Source organism: Pseudochaenichthys georgianus, chromosome 7 (assembly GCF_902827115.2).
Source record: "Pseudochaenichthys georgianus chromosome 7, fPseGeo1.2, whole genome shotgun sequence".
In the NCBI taxonomy this organism is placed as follows: Eukaryota; Metazoa; Chordata; class Actinopteri; order Perciformes; family Channichthyidae; genus Pseudochaenichthys; species Pseudochaenichthys georgianus.
This window is the reverse complement of record NC_047509.1, coordinates 43,368,579-43,388,734: the sequence shown is the minus strand read 5'-3', so window position 1 is coordinate 43,388,734 and position 20,156 is coordinate 43,368,579. Positions and strand designations below refer to the sequence as shown.

Below are 20,156 nucleotides of genomic sequence, written 5' to 3'. Positions count from 1 at the left end.
ATTATTAAGTAATATCATACATTTACCCCATTATAGCAGATGCCACATTGAATGGATGAACACATGTATGCATCAATAATTACAACAGAGTATTTCTAAATACAATTTGTAAAAATACTTATATGTATTTAATATGAACCCTTTGGAGTCAACCGTCACGCCGGCGTGATCAGATCACATGCATAAAAACAACAGTCCGGACAACATTGCCGTGTGTTTCTGTCGAAAGTACTGGCTTGAAACTATATCCCAGTCTTTGTTTCATGCAAAAAGACCCAGTAAACACGGAGATACGATGATATAAAGTTAATACATTTCAAAAGTATGAAAAATGGAAGCACATTTTTGAATATCTTCACCGTATTTGATCATTTTACGAAACGGAAAATACTGTAAACTGTAGATCCTGCTCAACAGGATGTATTTACCAGGGAGGGGGTGAGGTAATTAGGTAAACGGAGTGATACGAAACGAGACGAAAAGAGACGAAGAGGGACGGCGGGAACCGAAGAGAGACGGCGGGAAATGGAGAGAGACGAAGATATACGAAGACAGGCGGCGGGAGACGAAGAGAGGCTGCAGGAGACTGCGATTGAAGTAAAGTGACAGACAAACATTGAGAATTTAGATATAGTTAGATAGATTTAGAGTTTTGAAGACTCAACTATGATGAAGAGAACTCTGAACGTGAGTCAAGCTTTAAGCTTGTTTTTTGACATGGAGGAGGAGGAACCTGTGATGTTGCCCTCTGTGTCGTAGTTGACAGAAACCGCTTTGAAGCGTGGCACAGATAAAGACAGAAAAAACTGATTTTTGTACATAATGTGTATATATATATATTTGTATTATATTTATAATAACACTTTTGCCTTATCAGAATGAAATCCCATGCTACCTCAAACAAACTTTCACATTATCATAGTGACATCCCATGTATATATTTCCAGCTTTTAAATGGTTTCGTTGTGTATGTCTGTGTTACCTATATGAAACAAATCTGTTTTTACGTTTTTTGTGTGATTTTGGGTCCAAAATGTTCATATAGTAGAAGATCACTGCTCTAAACAAAGTCAAAAATCCTACATCCATACGAAATAAATATAATTAATTATGATGAATACGTTAAGTCTTGTTCATTGTTTTTCACTTTTATTAAATGTTTGATATTTCCGGTGGAAATGGTGGACTATCGGACATTCAAAATGCAGCATATTTTCACTCTTACACACATATGCTCCTTTTACATACATACATTTTCACTCTTACACACATATATTCTCCTTTTACATACATACATTTTCACTCTCACACACATATATATTTACACTCACACATTCATACATTTTGCTCTCATATTATCATATGTCAATGCACACATTCATATATTGTCACTCACACATTCATGCATTTTGTTCTCATATTCATATAATTTAATACTCATATTTATACATTTTGCTCTCATGCGAAATCTACTAAAACAAAGTATGTCATGGTGGTCAGCTGTTAAACACAAAAGTGTATCTCAAGGGCTGTAAATATAATAAGCCTGTTGTCAATTTTAGACACAGGCTTATTATATTTACAGCCCTTAATAACATTCATTTTCTGGACTCAATGTGTGTCTTGGCCGTTTTCTTTGTTCCAAGCAAACGAGTGCTTTTTGTTTTGAAATCACTTCCGCGCGTTTCACGGCCCCCCCCCCTCGCTCCACTGACCATTAGACCATTTAGTAAGGTAAAAAGCAAAAGGACAAAAACGCCTCTCAGACGCTCTTCCGTTTACTTTTTTAATAATTTACACACGGCATCTATTGCACGTCTGTCCGTCCTGGGAGAGGGATCCCTCCTCTGTTGCTCTCCCTGAGGTTTCTCCCATTTTTCCCTTTAAACTGGGTTTTCTTTGGAAGTTTTTCCTTGTACGATGTGAGGGTCTAAGGACAGAGGGTGTCGTATTGTCATACTGATATTCTGTACACACTGTGAAGACCACTGAGACAAATGTAACATTTGTGATATTGGGCTATATAAATAAACATTGATTGATTGATTGATAAAGAAAAACAAATGGTCCGTAGATACACGGACTCATATAGCCTATGTATGTATACTGTAAGGAGAATGTATGTGCGTGAGAGGACCAGTATGAGTTACGGCATAGAAATATGCAAACAAAAAACCCCAGAGTCAAGCCATAACATAAAAGAGATGGACAACAGGAGTAAGGTGCAAAATGAAACCTTCCTTTAGTTAATGTTTCTTAAAAATGTCCGTGTCATGTGTGAAGTGTGTCAAAGTGGCTGACTCTAGGAGTCAGTAACGTGAATGTACAATTGGGAATAAGGACAAAGTACAGCAAATGGGTATAGTCAAAAATGGTTGCCTGTGCCTGGCTGTAAACAAAAAGAAGTGCCAATGCACATGCAGCTCAGATATTTAATCAATGCCATGTGGTCTAACCAACAAATGATTCTAATAGTCATTATGAGAGCACTTGTCCAGTATTAAATAACCAACTTCAAGGAATACAATATCATGCACAGTAATGTCAATCACTAAAATGAATACAATAGTGAATTGGCCACACATCTCTCTGTCCTTATTATTCAATATTAATATTATTGAATATTAATATTATTTAATATAATTATTTAATATTATAATATTAATATTATATAATTTAACTTGTAATATCATGAGCATATGACTCTATCCTAATGCATCTAACTGTATGCACAATATAATAGTCTGGCCAGCCCTGCAGCCCGTTCTAGGTTCTGATTGGCATTATAGCTTCTGACTGGCTGTCCAGGTTGTCAATCACAGCCGTGGGCATATTATACTAGTCGTAACATTACTAAACTTTTTCCATGACGGTTTTCTCAGTCAACTAATGCTATTGCTAACAGTAACATAAATTAACACAGCCCTGCACACTGCACCTGCTGTCATTATATGCCGGGTCTGTGGTTCATCATACTAAACAGCTCTGTGATTTTCGAAAATGTTCCAGCATCTTCATGTAGCAATTTTTGTTTTTTCATTCTGGCTTTTTCAGCCCCACCCTTTCTTTTTTTACTGTCCTCTGACGCGGGCCTCGCCCTCTTTCCAATTGGAAGAGACGACTCATCTCTCCCGGCCCAACCCCTTCAGTTCATCTATTAGCCTACTTTCGAAAACATAAGATTGACAAGTTTGACAACCTAGCAATATTCCCTTTACATGGAATGCTTTTCCGATCGTATCCGATCACTAAATAAAGCGATCCACGTTCACTCGTATACATGGGCCAAGCATTAAGCTGATTACAATTTCACCTGTACCGAAGTGGGCCGATCGGAGTGGGGCAGTGGGCCGCGTCGAGTGGTCCGACCGGCCCACTTCGGTACCGGGCTACCGGCCCATCGGGATTCGTCCCGAACGTCCCGATGGCCAGTCCGCCCCTGGTTGCATGCATGTAACGTAAACTTTGTCTGCGTGTGTGTAAACTGCTCCGCCCCCTCGCACACAGACGGGGAAGAGAGAGATCTCTCGTCTGGATTGGAAAGATCAAAAATACAACAAATAAATCATACGCATTTTGCAGTCTTTTTGCGTGTTAGAAACGGAGTTGGCGACACTAAAACTGCAATATAATGTTTGTGTAGCAATAATACATATGACATATATTTTTTACATGTCTCCAGTACCGATAAAAAGACCAAAAATGTCGGAGCTTAATGGTACCACGGTCTTTAATAATTCAGCCCTGGGGCCCGTTTAATGCCGGGGCTCGGTACCCATCCCTACTTGTGATAGTCGGACATGACAACCTGTGCAGCCCATGTATTGATTTAATCTGATAGCTGCTACAATACAAAACGTCTGCCTGCTCTCCACAATGATCAATGACAGCGAACGGATGGTCAAAGTAAGGTACAAATAAACAGAATCACACGAAGCCTGGTTAGTGTTGCCTGACTTTATAAAGTGTGTGGTTGCGTTCTAGTCACTTTGCTCAGCGCTACTGCTTGTTTCAACTTGTATTTGCCGTACTCTCCATAAACTGTTAGTTCAGGTTAATTTCGCCCCCCTCCGACGTAAGCGTGACGTATGCAGTTCTTGCTTCTTGACCGAATTTTTTTTCGCTGTGTGTGATGTTTTGTGTGTCACGCTGCGGCGTGAACAGGAAAAACTGGTGACCCGAGTTTGCGCCTCGTCGTTCTGATAGCTCCGCCCCTTACCCCCCTCCCTCCCCCCACATCTACAGGTGAAAATTACTTTAGCGACACATTCATCTGCAAGTGCTCACATCAGGTTTTACAAGCTCTCGCATTTTGCACCATATCTACCTTCATAAATAAACATCATCATGGTTTGAAAGGGCATTGCTTGGTTTAAAAAAATGTATTTATGTTTTTTGTCCTCCTTTAGGTGTTCCATGGAGAACGAGTGGAGAACTTCCATTTCAACTTTTCTTTAGAAAACCAGATCCATAAAGAAGGGGAATACATCAATGACTCGTATGTACCGCTGCATCATCTTCATAACACAAAGCTATGCAGTGATATTGTCCGCACACAGCAGGTAGAGTCTTGAGGTTGAGTTGGAACATGTGTGCTAAGAGATGCTCAGCTTTAATACGTATTCACAACTGAGTAATGAGTCTTTGGAAGTAGTCAGGAGTGTGAAGGCAATACAGACTAAGGGCACTGAGATATCCTAATGAAGAGCAGGCCATATATCGTACAAATGAGTATTGAAAACGTTAGAATTTAGAATGTCGTCGGCTCTTCTGATAGGCCTTTGTAGAGACCACCTACAATGAGCCGGTAATTATTGGTGGCCGATGGATCAGATCACCCTCAGACCATAATAGCATTATCCAAAGACAGCTACTTTCAATTTACTGTCCAGAAAAGGTTCATCAACACCTCATCCCCGTGAACATAACAGAATAGAATATAATCGTTTAATGTCATTATACATGTACAATGAGATAATAATAAATGCTTCTCCCTTTCAAGGGTGCCATCAAAACAAAAACAAAACATCACAACATAAGACAACAAAATACACGCAGCATACATACTTAGGAATAAGGAATAAAGTGCAGATTATGAAGAACAAGAACAAGATTATGATGAGGTCTACAATATCATTCATTTCATTCTCAGTTATGTTGTTAGCAGAAACTGTTTAGCATGCTGTGTTTTGATGTATGCGATGCCCTGGAACTCATAAAACATTGGCAATAAGAGCGCAGATTATCTCTTACTGTATATGTTAATGTTCAGAAGAGAAATGACAGAAGTGCACCGTAAATATCCTTACAGGTTTATGAAGGCGTTGCACCTTACAAGGTATACACTGTGTATGCATGCATATGCCAGGTACACTATCAAGTCAGTAAATATATAGCCCCTGATTTTGTTAGAGCAACATGAAGTCATATCGAGTGTCTGCTGTTCTGTTTTCCTTCGAAAAAGGGTTGAGAGAACCCATCAACGCTACTCAGGCTTCACGTCTCACCGCTGTGCTGAGTAAATTCAGTTTGACCTTTGTGTAATCTTTAATTCCACAACAAATAAGATACCTTTCATACTTGTTTTTTCTATTTTGCCACTATAATATTCTTTGAATTGATGTGCACCTATTTGTATCTCTTTATTCCTTTCAATCTGAGTCTAGCTTTTAAACAAACTTTGCACCACCTCTAAAGTATCATCCAAGTTTCCCACAGTTTAATTTTAAAACCATGAGCTGGACTTGGTGTTGCTGTGTGGTTTTGTAACAACATGAGCGAGAGAACCCAAGGGTTAGGGTTACACTCTGCACGAGGACATGTTCATTGCAGATATACAGTATGGTGTACTATTGTATATTATTTAACTTCTATGCATTTTGCAGAATTGAAAAATACAGAATGGGCTTTAACTTATTATACGGCATTGATGGTATAATAAACAAGGCTGCCAATGGAGTACACTATATCATGTTTCCATGGAGATGATCATTCCACCCTTTGAACTCCATGGCAGTAATATCAGAGACGGCCATGTTGAATTAACCAGTCAAACCCATTCTTACCTTTCTACACTGAACAAAAATATAAACGCAACACTTTTGTTTTTGCTCCCATTTTTTATGAGATGAACTCAAAGAACTAAAACATGTTCTATTTACACAAAATAACCATTTCTCTCAAATATTGTTCACAAATCTGAAAAAATCTGTGATAGTGAGCACTTCTCCTTTGCCGAGATAATCCATCCCACCTCACAGGTGTGGCATATCAAGATGCTGATTAGACAGCATGATTATTGCACAGGTGTGCCTTAGGCTGGCCACAATAAAAGGCCACTCTGAAACGTCCGAAAACCAGGCATTATCTGGTGTGAGGGGTAGGGGTAGAGGTAGGGTTAGGGTAATGTTGTGAATCGAGTGGCCTGTGTTCGTCGTCCATTACATATGCCTGCCCATACCATAACCCCACCACCACCATGGGCCACTCGATTCACAACATTACCCTAACCCTAACCCTACCCCTACCCCTACCCCTCAAAACCAGATACTGGTTTTCTGACCCCCCCAGACCCCCCCAATAAAGCAAAAATGCACGTTTCAGAGTGGCCTTTTATTGTGGCCAGCCTAAGGCACACCTGTGCAATAATCATGCTGTCTAATCAGCATCTTGATATGCCACACCTGTGAGGTGGGATGGATTATCTCGGCAAAGGAGAAGTGCTCACTATCACAGATTTTTCCAGATTTGTGAACAATATTTGAGAGAAATGGTTATTTTGTGTATATAAAAAATGTTTTAGATCTGTGAGTTCATCTCATGAAAAATGGGAGCAAAAACAAAAGTGTTGCGTTTATATTTTTGTTCAGTGTAATTCTGAGCTGCCATAGCAATAGAAGTGAGTCCATGTTTTTTTTGTCTGTTGGCTTGTGTGTGTGTCCCACCCCACCCCCGTAGGTTCATCAAAATAGAGATGAAGTCAGTGAGGTTTGAGGGCTCACTGTTTGAAGGCTGTCGCTTTGAAGACATCAGGTCCACAGACACTGTGTTTGAGAACTGCACCATCCGCTCCACCCGCTTCTCTGACACAGGTAGGTTCAGCTGGAGCAGGAGGGGGCCATTTCAAAAAACAAGAGTGATGCAGCAGTTACGGTTCAGAGGGTTACATCTAAATGTGTACTCGTTGCTGCATTCCATCATTTTCAGGCACCTCTCAAAACCAGATACTTTAAACAAGTATTTGCAGTGCTCACACTTAATATTAAAAATCACACAATGGTTCACTATTTGACATCTTAAATTGTCATCACTGCATTACAAAACCTAAATACTTGTTATCCCAAACGTATACAGATTAAAGGCTGCCTAAACAATAATGTAGTTCTAGTCCATAATACATGTATTAAGAACGGTAGTTTAAGAAATGAAGCTGGTACAGTTTGAGAGTTTTGGCCATGGTTTCATTAATTCAAGTGTTTTTGTGGTTGATAAATGTGTCGCACAATTATTTATATTGCGTCCCCTAATAATTACTCTAAATAAATGACATTTTACTATGAATCTTTATGATGTCAATTTTTAAGCTGACAATAAAATCTTGTATTTCACAGACTCTGTTACCGACCAGGGTTGTGGTAGAGTTGTCACACATCAGGCCGTCTTTTCCTAACCACCATTGCTTAACCTCTGTGACTCACGTCGTGGGGTTAAACAATTTGGCAAGTTATTGCATTAGTTTTAAAATGCGTAATAAGCACCGTAATTTATATTAGCTCGTTTCTCCGTCACAATCGTTTGCAATGAATTGTGGGACAACATTTTCTCCTCCCCTTTGTAAAGGATGGTCCAGTGTATCCTCAGGTAAAGGAGGTTATAAAGGAAATGTTGAAGCTCCTTTCCATCATCGAGAGACTCTGAACAGCTCTTTTCATGGCTGCTCTTAAAGAACTTCCAGATCACTTCACTCTGTTGCGAAACTTCCTAACAAAAATGTCTTCTCCAGGTTTCAACATGTCAGCTATATTACTGTTCTGTCAAAGCAAATATATCCAGGTCTGAAAATATATATCACACAGGTTGGTTATTTACAGTTTACAGTTATGTAGCAAGGTGTAACACCATGTGAATCATTTAGCTAAAGATTAGCATGAAGGACTAAGTTACAAAGTTTTTTCCAAAAAGTGGCTGTGAGGCAAAGTTCATCTTAACCCCCCATGAGGCACTGGAGTTAAGTGGTGTAAAATGCTCTTTCAATATAGTTGTACACAACTGATGTGTTTGTGATGTTTTAAACATTGTAGTAAAGCCATCATGCCAAGAAAGCCCAAGAGAAAGACTGAGGAGATGAAGAAAGCAGCCACTGGTGGAGAGGCTGTGGCAGTGGCAAAAGATAGAAATATTGACAGGTCAACCCTGCGTAGAGAAGTGAAAACAGGAGGTACAGAGGAACAGCAGAGGAAAGAGGGTCTTCACACAGGAGAGAGAAGGGGCTTCAGACCAGATCAAAAAAACTGCTGACCAGTTCCTTGGCCTTACTCCAAAGAAATGCTCTGAATTACTGACAGAAACAGTATTCCTGTATCACACAACTCAGGTTTAAACTTGAAAAGTCAACTGGTCATTTTACCCCCAGATGGCTCAATTTACCCCTCGACTGGGATCAATGTACGCCTTAGTGTGGCAAGTTAAGCCACAAGACCACATTTCTTTGATGCATTATTATAATTGTGATTGACAGAAGACGTCCTGAAGTAAAGGTTGCTGTGGTCATCTTACCCCTCTCTCCCTTACTGATCATTTAAATGTATTAGATACCATACATCATTATACTTTAGAAATTAAGAAGTGGTTAGACAGCGAAATACAGTATATGTTGAGTAACTTGAAATTAGTTTTACCTGGTTCTGACCCATTGTACCAGTAGGGCCTCATTTTCTATTCTAGACATAACAGCAGGTTCAAGCTCCATCTGAACCTCCTACCAGTACAAAGGAACATCATACAATATTGCCCACTAATTTTAGTCTTTCCTCTTTTTTTGCCTTTAATATTCTATTTCCTCGATTTAATTTAATCCAGACCCCAACAGCTATATATACAACCCAGTCTCGTGGCATTTCGTGTTCACCAACACGATTTCCCCCTTTTTTTCGTGTTGCAGAGCACGATTTTAAAAGCAATGTATTTCTACTGATTTCTACAGGTAACGTGTTTCGTGCCTGCAGGCTGCAGCACGTCTTTTTCTCCGGTCGGGTCGTGGAAGACCGGAAGTTGTGTGGTTCATAAAAACATGTTCTTACTCAATATCAAGCCACAGTTATTGCTTTTATTTTAAATCGTATAATTTAGGACTTTTGTTGCCATCTGTGAGGAAAATAAATGGGGCTCAGAGCGTCAGAATACTGAAATTTGTATTTTTTAAATCTTTTTTTCCTTCTAATTTGTTATTCTTTTCAAAATAACACACTGTTATTTACTCACCAATAACACTCAATTATCCTTGCTTTTATTTATTGGTTTAATTCCATAATCTCGGGCTTTTTTGGCGTCCGTCAGGAACTGAATTTCAAAATAAAAATAACCGGAAACAGACGTAGGCATTTCGAGCGATTACCCAAGATCCTCAGCTATGGTTTAAGCTCGCTGATTGGATGTTTTAGCCGCAATGCATGCTGGGATTTGGTGTTTATATGATATGAAATCCGGAAAACATTTTAAAAGAATAAAATAATACTTAATTCCGAGTGCTCTTGCTTTTCTCTTTGAAAGTCATCACATAACGGCATTGTAATACACGGATTGGCTGTAACTGAGCCGAAACTGAATACTTGACGTGGATCATAAATATATCAACAATTAAACAACATCTTCAATTTCTCTTCACACAATACGTCTCCTTGCAGTATCAACACTAATTCGGCTGACTTTTACATTTGATCTAATTCATAGATTCATTCATTCATAGGTTATATTTACACCATAACAGTGCACAGCTGATATAAAAGGACTGTAGTTTTTAAAGATATTACTGATTTTCTTTGAATATAAGAATGTAAATACTGAGTCTGGAATAGTATAGCAATATGCTGTAAAATGATGTGAAAGCATGAATAAAACTACACATCTTCAGATGTTGTACATACTCTATACATAAGTGTCCTACACTAATAATACAAAGTTATTATGGCTGTGTGTACCTTGTGTGCACCGCCTAGTGGTTAAAGCACGTTATTGAATTATTGTTTTTATGTGTTATATTTGATTAAAAAAATATTAAGAGTACATACTTTCAGAGGGGGAAAGTAGAAGGTCTGTGATATAAATATAGAATATAAAAAATCAAGAAGATACTATAAGTGATCTCTACAATAAAACAGTTTAGTGCAGGATGTACACAGTTATTAATAGGAGGATGTGCAAAACAGACAAACTAATTAACCTTTATTTAAACATTAAATAATACTTTAGATTAAGGTCTTCTTTTAAATAAGAAAAAAACTTTGGGGGTATCTATCTACAGATAAATATTAAGCCTGACAAAGTACTTAACGTCTAACATATTGCTTTCCTGCAATGTTAACTATGTTGAAGCACTTATTTTAACTGATATTATACATATGAATTATACTCTTATGTATGCAGATAGTATAAGAAATGTGCAGAATATGACAGTTTAATGGTGGAGGTATACACACATATTGATAGATGTCTTGTAATGCGCTGTTGAGGAACCTGTGACCCAATATTTTCATTCATTGCATACACCGTGTATATGATATATGATATGTCAATAAACCTTTGAAAATCTTGAAATCTTGAAAGGGATGTGCAAAATAGCCATAATATACAGTCTTTAATTAACTACTAGTAGAGAATAACGAGTAATGAATATACTTTATTACTCGTTTCCATTCATGTCAATTGCAGATAAATGTTTAGTCTTCTCAAGCACCAACTATCAAATATCTCTCCTGATTGTTGGCACTTGACAATCACCTTACCTGAATTTTACTCAGGTGTAACTAAAGTCTGATTTAAGGGTTGTTTATATTTCACATCATTAATCAGAATCTGCAAAGTAACTCAAATAAATGCAGTGGAGTAAAAATACCAGGTTAACCTCTGAATTGTAGTGGAGTAGAATTACCAAGTAACAAAGAGCTGTCATGTGGGTATATATTAATGCTATATATTAATGCTGCGCATTATGGACACAAGCGATTTTCACCCATTTATTAATTATATGTTTTACATTTGATAACACCAATGTGTTTAATACTGGCAACTTCTAATTGTGGGAAAAACGAAAACGTTCAGTAGAGACGTCCCATAGAACATTTTGCGAAACACAATAGCCAGCATGTGTAGTTCTGGGGGGGCGTTCGATTCCAGTTTTGGATAGTCTGGCGTGGTTTCGTTCCATTTCAAACAGCTGTTTGACGCTCTGCGTAACCTTGGCGCACTGCCACTCCAACATTCAATCCCAGAGCTTGAAGATTAATCACAGGGACTGTAGTCCTAAACGATAGCTGGGGATTATGGGTAGTGTAGTGTCTTCGGCCATCCTAAACTCTGAGAGGCCTACGTCTGTTTCCGGTTATTTTTATTTTGAAATTCAGTTCCTGACGGACGCCAAAAAAGTCCGAGATTATGGAATTAAACCAATAAATAAAAGCAAGGATAATTGTGTGTTATTGGTGAGTAAATAACAGTGTGTTATTTTGAAAAGAATAACAAATTAGAAGGAAAAAAAGATTTAAAAAATACAGATTTCAGTATCCTGAGGCTCTGAGCCCCATTTATTTTCCTCACAGATGGCAACAAAAGTCCAAAATTATACGATTTAAAATAAAAGCAATAATTGTGGCTTGATATTGAGTAAGAACATGTTTTTATGAACCACACAGCTTCCGGTCTTCCACGACCCGACCGGAGAAAAAGACGTGCTGCAGGCACGAAACACATTACCAGTAGAAATACATTGCTTTTAAAATCGTGCTGTGCAACACGAAAAAAAGGGGAAAATCGAATGCAAACAATGATAGTACACTACACAGTTAATTTGTTGTTCACTTCCAAAATAATCCAAGTACAGATCGGAATATATTTGTGTAGGACACGGATACAGATAGTAGTGAAATGACATTTTCATTGTTGTCCCTATAGATCTTTGAGTCACACAAAACTAGACAAACAATTTACATACAATGATATAAGCATACAACTCAATAACAAGATCATTCAGGCATAGAGTACAACATATCCAAAACAGTGAAGGCTAAGTAAAAAAGTGCATTACATTTTTAATTAAACAAACCCCACCATACGTTTCCCTGAATCTTTCATGAGCTTCATCTTCCTCGTCATGCTGTTGTTTCTTTGTAGACCTGTGGGAGGAGAAGTTCATTGACTGTAGGATAGAGAACACCACCTTCGAGCACAACAAACAGGGCTGCCACCTGGACACCGTGGAGGAGAACGACGTGCTCATCTACCTGGTCAGCTTCCTGGGAAGTCTGGCTGTGTTGCCGGGCAACATCATCTCTGCCCTCTTTATGGAGAAGATTGGCAGGGTCAAGATCATAGGTGAGTTTTGGAAATGTCTTACCTTTTACTTATCCATGTGTAGTGCTGCGTACCGGTACGCCGAACCGGTACTGGACTTGTAAAAAGTTTCGGTTCAAGTCTGGTTAAAACCGGAACGTTGGGAACTGGTACTTGGACTCGCATAAAAAGTAGCACTTACGTACATTCTCCTTTTTGTTCTAAACCATCTAAAACCTTCCATAGATCGACAAATTTGCGCTGAGAAAAGACGAAAAACATCATGTCGGCTTCTAATATGGCGGCCATTACTGAACTCACGAATTCTCGCAAAATATCGCAACTGCTCGCGAGATCTGTGTGACGTCAAGGGAAGCTAGCGATGTGATTGGCTTAGACATAGTGGACAGCGTGGGCTGCTGGTCGCCATATTGGATATTTTGTATGTATGTACTGTATAATGTACACATGTAGAGTTGTAGAAAATACATGGTGTACAGACAGTACAGTACACTCTGACTGTAGTCACTACAGTGTAGCCTATATACTGTATAGTAGGTGTGTAACAGTGTAATGCGTATAGTCTACTCTACTCTACCTTTCAGCAAAGCTTTAGGGATATAGGCTCAGTCAGCTCAGGGACTGTTTGGTTACTTTAGTTTGGTAAATGAAATACATGTTTGAACTTTGTAGTAGTTCACTGTAGTTGCTGTCATAAGTCATTTGTAGACTAAGTGGCAAAAAGTGTTTTTTTTACATTTGTACTTTGTAGAGAAATGTAGACACAAGTTGGAAGGGAGCACAATAAACCTGATGAGTTTGAATTTGAGTTGATTATGAGTTAATTTTCAATTGATAATTAGCTCACAATAAGTTCACTTTAGTTACTCACACAACTTGACACAAGCCATGGGTTCAGGTCCGGACTTATAAGTCCGGACCTGAACCTGAACCTCTGGACTTGAGTCCGGACTTGAACCTGAATGTGAGTCCAGGTACGCAGCACTATCCATGCGTGACATGTCCAAACCTGTATATATCTCTCTGTGTAGATACACATAAATATGACGGTACATTTTGGAACACCAAACAACGCTTGTGAGAAGACAGAACACATAATGTCCAGAGGGAGGGGTAACCTGATCTTGGAATGAGGGTGCTTGCCTGTCCAGTTTTATTCTCCATCAGAACCACGGACAGATACACAAATCATTGTTACGTTGTGATATTGGGGTTGGCCTTGGCCGAGGTCTGTGCTCTCCGGGCTCCTCTGCTGTATTTAGATGTTGTTTTTTTTAGACAATAGAATTATATATGTTCACAGTATTAATAAAGTGGGACCAAATCCCAGCTTGGGGCTGGTGAAGCAGGGATAGCTTGAAAGGTAGATTGCCGACTTCACAACGGAAAGTTAGCAGAATCCACTCTAACGTTTCAAATGTTTGTATTCTGCTCGAGTTGGCAGGAGACAGAATTCCGCTTTTTGTATTCTAATGATGCTGGACCTCTCAACCACGTAGGGACTCGAACCCTCAATCTTCTGATTGAAAGACGCTTTTTCTATAAGTCCATGCAGTCACAAAAAAAACAACAATTTTCATATTCTGAAGTGTCGTTTTTCAGCTGCTATGCGAATTTAAAGGCAAGGCATTGTGGCTCAAGTGTGTAGGCGACAGAAGATTGGCTGCAGACTCAACATGTTTTATATCGCTGAAAAAATGCTCACCTTTTAAAACTGCACAGCAGCTAGGTGGTCACATAAAGAAATGGCGGCTACATTGATTGTGATAGGTTGAATGCTGGGGTTAGTTGGGTTTAGATGTTCAATGAGCTGTGACCAAATCCCACCTTGGAGTTGGTCAAGCAGGGATAGCTAGGATGGTTAGGAATACATTCCCACTTTCTGCTAAACATTTGGAGCAAAATCTTTCTATCAACTCAAACTATTTAAATGTGTTTGTATTCTGTTAGCTGGTGACATGATTCCGCCTCATTCTAGTGATGGAATGAATGACGCTGGACCACATTTCAACCACATAGGAACTCGAACCCTCCATCGTATCATATTTTGAAGTGGCCTTATTTAGATGGTAAGTGAAATAAAAAGAAATAATCAGATTTCAACCAACGGTACAAGATCAGCCCACCTTTGGATTGCGGCTCAAGTGTGAAGTCGGCCAAACGTTGACTGCTGACTCAACAATGAGTAGCAACATCCTCACACTACAAACCGTTGTATCAGCCATTATCACCACAACAAGGAAACAACTATTGATGACATGTAGGAACTAAAGTTAATCATACACATCAAAAGAATGCATTTACAGCACAACTCCAACATTGATGAGTAAATGTAAAATAGTTAGTGTTAGTTATCATCATCCCTAAAGTGTGCTCTGATTGTGCCTTGTGGTGGAGTTATTTCTGTAGGTGTTCCTCATCGGTGAAGAGTTGAGTTACAGAGAGCAGCTGTGAGGACTTGGTCAGGTTACAGACATAACTAGTCATCTCGAGTTGGGCTTCATTATCCTTTCAGTTTTGGTAGTTGTTGCTGCTTTAATTCTTCTTATCTTTTCAATCACTCCAGAAAAATGAACAGAATAGAAAACCCACATTGAGACTCTATGTCAAGATTCATATAGAGCGTGTGTGTTCTCCTCAGGTGGCTCCATGCTCATTTCAGCTGGCTGCACCTTCCTGCTGTTCCTGAGCTTCAGCCAATCAGCGATCATCGCCCTGCAGTGTCTGTTCTGCGGCGTCAGTGTCGCGGCATGGAACGGCATCCAGGTGGTGACCGTGGAGCTGTTCCCCACTTCCAAGAGGTACCACACTCTGTTGTTGTATACAATGTGTATGTCAGATGTGTTGGGAAAGGTACTCAGATCCTTTACTTTGGTAAAAGTACAAATACGATGGTGGTAAAGTACTCCATTACAAGTGAAACTCCTAATACAAAAATGTGATTGTAAAAGTACCAATTAAAATGTCCTTACAAAAAGTAAAACTACTCATTCTGCACAATGTCCCATTTCAGAATAATATAAAGTAAAGAAGCATTACTGTATCAGCCACATGTAGAGTACTTCAAGTACTTGTTGCAGAAAGGATCTTTTCACAGTTTTATATTATTATATTTATTATGTTATCCTATATTATACATATAAGAGAATGTTAGTATTGTAATTTGTCAATGTGGAGCAATTTAGATACTTGAAATACTGTCTAGATTAGCAGTACAATACGGCATTATACCATATCTGCATGTGTATTTATTTATATGTACATAGTAACTAGTAACTGAGAATGTAAAAATACATGCGGTGGAGTAACAAGTATGATATTTGCCTCTGAAATGTATTGAAATAGAAGTATAAAGTAACAATAAATGGAAATACTCAAGTAAATCTTGTGGAAGAGGTATTCATATGCTTTACTTGAGTAAAAGTACCAATACATTATTGGCAAAATATTCCATTACAAGTAAAAGTCCTGCATCCTACTTCAGTAAAAGTACAAAAGTATTACCAGCTAAATGTACTTAAAGTATAATGATTAAAAGTATTCATTCTGAAAAAAATGGCTTGTTAGTGTGTATATAATTGTGATACAGTATGTAACATTTCTAGATAAAAATGGTTGCATCAAGTAGCATTTTACTGTTGTAGACAAACAAAGTGCTGATTGACTTGTCGTCGAATATTTAAATATTTGTTCTCTTTTGTGACTTAAAGAGTCCATTAGTTTAATTTTTAGAGTTTGTTAAAATAGCTAAAACTTTTAAATAAATGTAATGCAGTAAAATCATATGATTTCCCTTTTAAATGTAGAGGAGTAGAAGTATAAAGTAGCATAAAATAGAAATACTCTGAATAAGGTAAAGTAACTGTACTTTCCCCCACTGGATGTAGATGCAGTAATACAGTTGTGTTTCAGTGGAAGGTTTAACAGAAGAGTACCTCACAGTATCTCTCCCCTCTCAGGGCCACCGCCTTCGGGTTGCTGAACGCTCTGTGCAAGCTGGCGGCAGTGCTCGGCAGCTCCATCTTCCCCAGCTTTGTGGGTGTCACCAGGGCCGTGCCCATCCTGCTGTCCTTCGCTGCGCTGGTGTGCGGGGGCCTGGTGGCCCTCAGACTCCCCGACACGCGAGATAAAATCCTGCAGTGAGGTCACAGAAGATCTGGTGGATTGGGTCAAAGCTGAGTCAATTTGGGAAGCTTTTTGAAATGGATGTGACTTCCCTCTGCATATGAAAAAACACGACTGGAAAAAGCTTATACCTATTCAATGTAAAATGCTATATTTTTCATATCAACCAGTTTCATTTTGTTCAGGCTGTAGAGACAGTCTGTTTGCCAGCTCATAAAGTCCTTTTGTGAAACTGGAAATGTTGAGCACCCCAAAGTGTTATGTCAGAAATGTATAGTACGGGTCACCAGCACATAGACACTGCAGTGCTGGATGCTAACTTTCATATTTTGGGCAATTATCATAAAATTTATTAATTTGCAATAATTAGCATATGCAGACAACAGCACAATTGCTTGGCTGATTTGTACAATTTTGGTGTGGTTGTATTGTTGTTTGAGGATATTGAAACCATTTCTGACATTCTCAGGATAAAAAATGGCAGATTCAACCAGAAAGTGGCCACAGTTATTTCTGTAGGTGTGGACTGATTTTGATGAATGTTGGATCAACATTATAGTTTTAATCAACTCAAAACTGCCATTTGTATCCTAAACATTTCAGAAATGTACTCAGCGTCCTAAATACCCTCCAAAACAACTCCAAAATGTTCCAAATCGGCCAAGCCATTTTTGAACTATTGCCTTCATATGCTAATTCATGTTAATTAATGCAAGTTAGCCTCTGGCAGTTTCTATGTGCTGGGGACCTTACTATACATTTCTAACATAAAACTTTGGAGTACTCAATATTTCCGGGTTCACAAAAGCACTCTATGAGCTGGTAACTAGGCTAAGAGGGTGTGATAATAGATGAGGGGTCTGTGTGTACCGTCAGCGTTACACTGGAAACTAAGAGAACATGTTTACTTCTGTTTAAGAGTGTAATCATTTACTAATGCAATGAATGCGTTCAGACACACTGGCTTTACTGAGCACACAATGAATATGTGAGTGAAGAATAATGTATTTTCTGTAGATCAGATGATCTGATTGGTTGTCTTGTCCTCTGCTACTTGTCTATCAGTAGTTCCAAGCATGATATGGACTGATGTTGATTCTGGCCACATGTTTTCTGTGACACTTTTTAAAGGCTCCTCGTCAATTTAGCAAATGACTGCCTGAGTGATACCCTTTAACATGTTTGTTGAAGTTGGACAACTCAGAAGTCAAAGTTCCTGTCCACTTCTTACACTTGAAAGATAGTTTTGCAATGTGTGTCATTTCAAGATTTTATTTTGCTTGTCCTACTGTAAGCTGTCAACACATGTCTTGTTCTGTCACAGATGTCTTCTCGGTATTGCCTAATCCTATACTCACATACATGTTGTCTATTGTACACATTAAACACTTAAACTTACCTCACTACAATGTCTATGATTCCAATGTGGGTGTGCAACAGATCACTACTTCCTGAGTGTGTTGACTATCCGTGTGTCTGTTGGAATTAAAAGTGATATTACAAACTCTTTTTCTATTTATACATATAAACCACCAATCAAATGACAGTCGACAGCAACCTCGCATACTCGGGAAGTCACTAATAAAATAAACAGAAATTACATTACAAAAAAAGAAGAACATCTTAAATTGATTCCTACAACTGGCAACCTCAGCATTAACCAACATTCCCATTCATAACCCCTATGGTTACTGCTGGATGGTGGATCATGGCAAGGCAAGGCAAGGCAAGGCAAGTTTATTTATATAGCACTTTTCGACGCAGGGTAATTCAAAGTGCTTTACAAAAAAGAAATTAAAGACATTAAGCATTAAAAAAGAAAAGCTAATAAAATAAACATTAAGGAAAAATACATGGATAAAAGTTACAGTGCAGTCTAAAATATGAATAGTTCAATTAAACATTACAAGAAAAAGTACATGGATAAAAGTTACAGTGCTAATAAAATAAACATTAAGGAAAAATACATGGATAAAAGTTACAGTGCAGTCTAAAATATGAATTTAGACAGACTTTCTTCACCATATTTTGCTCGCATGACATCCACAATCGGACCCTCAGGAGGCTGTACACACCCCCTCCCCTGCTTTGCTTCCATAACAAAGTCTTTAAAGTGTTACCAAAACACTCCGTGTTACCAAAACACTATTTTTCATCCGTCGATGCCAGATATTCCAAATATCTCTGCTTTCGAGCAGTCCCTCTCATAAATGTCATGGAGTTTAATTACGTTTAAACATTACAAGAAAAAGTACATGGATAAAAGTTACAGTGCAGTTTAAGATATGAAAAGTTCAATTAAAAGCACCGACAAAAAGAAAAGTCTTCAGCCTGGATTTAAAAGTAGTAAGAGTTGCAGCGGACCTGCAGGTTTCTGGGAGTTTGTTCCAGATATTTGGAGCATAATAACTGAACGCTGCTTTACCATGTTTAGTTCTGACTCTGGGGACAGAAAGCTGACCAGTCCCTGAAGACCTGAGAGATCTGGATGGTTCATAGTTTAGCAGGAGGTCAGTAATGTATTTTGGGCCTAAACCATTCAGTGCTTTATAAACCAGCAGCAATATTTTGAAATCTATTCTTTGACACACAGGAAGCCAGTGTAAAGACTTCAGAACAGGAGTGATGTGGTCCACTTTCTTAGTGTTAGTGAGGACTCGAGCAGCGGCGTTCTGAATCAGCTGCAGCTTTCTAATAGATTTTTTAGTGAGACCTGTGAAGACACCATTGCAGTAGTCGAGTCTACTGAAGATAAAGGCATGGACAAGTTTTTCCAAATCCTGCTGTGACATTAGTCTTTTAATCCTAGATATATTCTTTAGGTGATAGTAGGCTGATTTAGTAACTGTTTTAATGTGACTGTTGAAACTCAGGTCAGAGTCCATGACTACACCTAGATTTCTGGCTTTATCTGTTGGTTTGAACATTGCAGACTGAAGCTCAGCGCTAACTTTTAAACGTTCTGCCTTGGCTCCAAAGACCATTACCTCAGTTTTATCTTTGTTTAATTGGAGAAAGTTCTGACACATCCAGTCATTGATTTGTTCAATGCACTTACTCAGTGTTTGAATTGGAGCATAGTCTCCTGGTGAAATTGTTACGTAAATTTGTGTGTCATCTGCATAGCTATGGTAACTTATTTTGTTGTTCTTCATTATCTGAGCCAGTGGTAGCATGTAGATGTTAAAGAGGCCCCAAGATGGAGCCTTGAGGAACCCCACATGTCATATTTGTCAACTCAGATGTGTATTTACCTCTAGAAACAAAGTTGTTTCTGTCCTTTAAGTAGGATTCAAACCAATTTAGAGCTGTTTCCGAAAGTCCCACCCAGTTTTCCAGTCGGTCTAGTAATATGCTGTGGTCAACAGTGTCAAACGCAGCACTGAGATCTAATAATACTAACACTGAAGTTCTGCCACTGTCTGTGTTTAAGTGGATGTCGTTAAAGACCTTTACAAGAGCAGTCT

The 20,156-nt window shown here is 38.6% G+C and overlaps 1 protein-coding gene across 3 annotated transcripts in view; it reads left to right on the top strand.

Moving 5' to 3' along the window:
- Positions 1-18,147, top strand: part of LOC117448970 (synaptic vesicle glycoprotein 2B-like) — a 66,995-nt gene extending 48,848 nt beyond the window's left edge. For all 3 annotated transcript variants that reach the window (XM_034086265.1, XM_034086264.1, XM_034086263.1), the window contains 5 exons: positions 4,410-4,498; positions 6,958-7,091; positions 12,385-12,585; positions 15,206-15,365; positions 16,524-18,147. In XM_034086265.1, the coding sequence (XP_033942156.1) occupies positions 4,410-4,498; positions 6,958-7,091; positions 12,385-12,585; positions 15,206-15,365; positions 16,524-16,707 (768 nt within the window). In that variant the 3' untranslated portion in view covers positions 16,708-18,147. The remainder of the gene's footprint in view (positions 1-4,409; positions 4,499-6,957; positions 7,092-12,384; positions 12,586-15,205; positions 15,366-16,523) is intronic.
- The last annotated feature ends 2,009 nt before the right edge of the window (positions 18,148-20,156 follow it).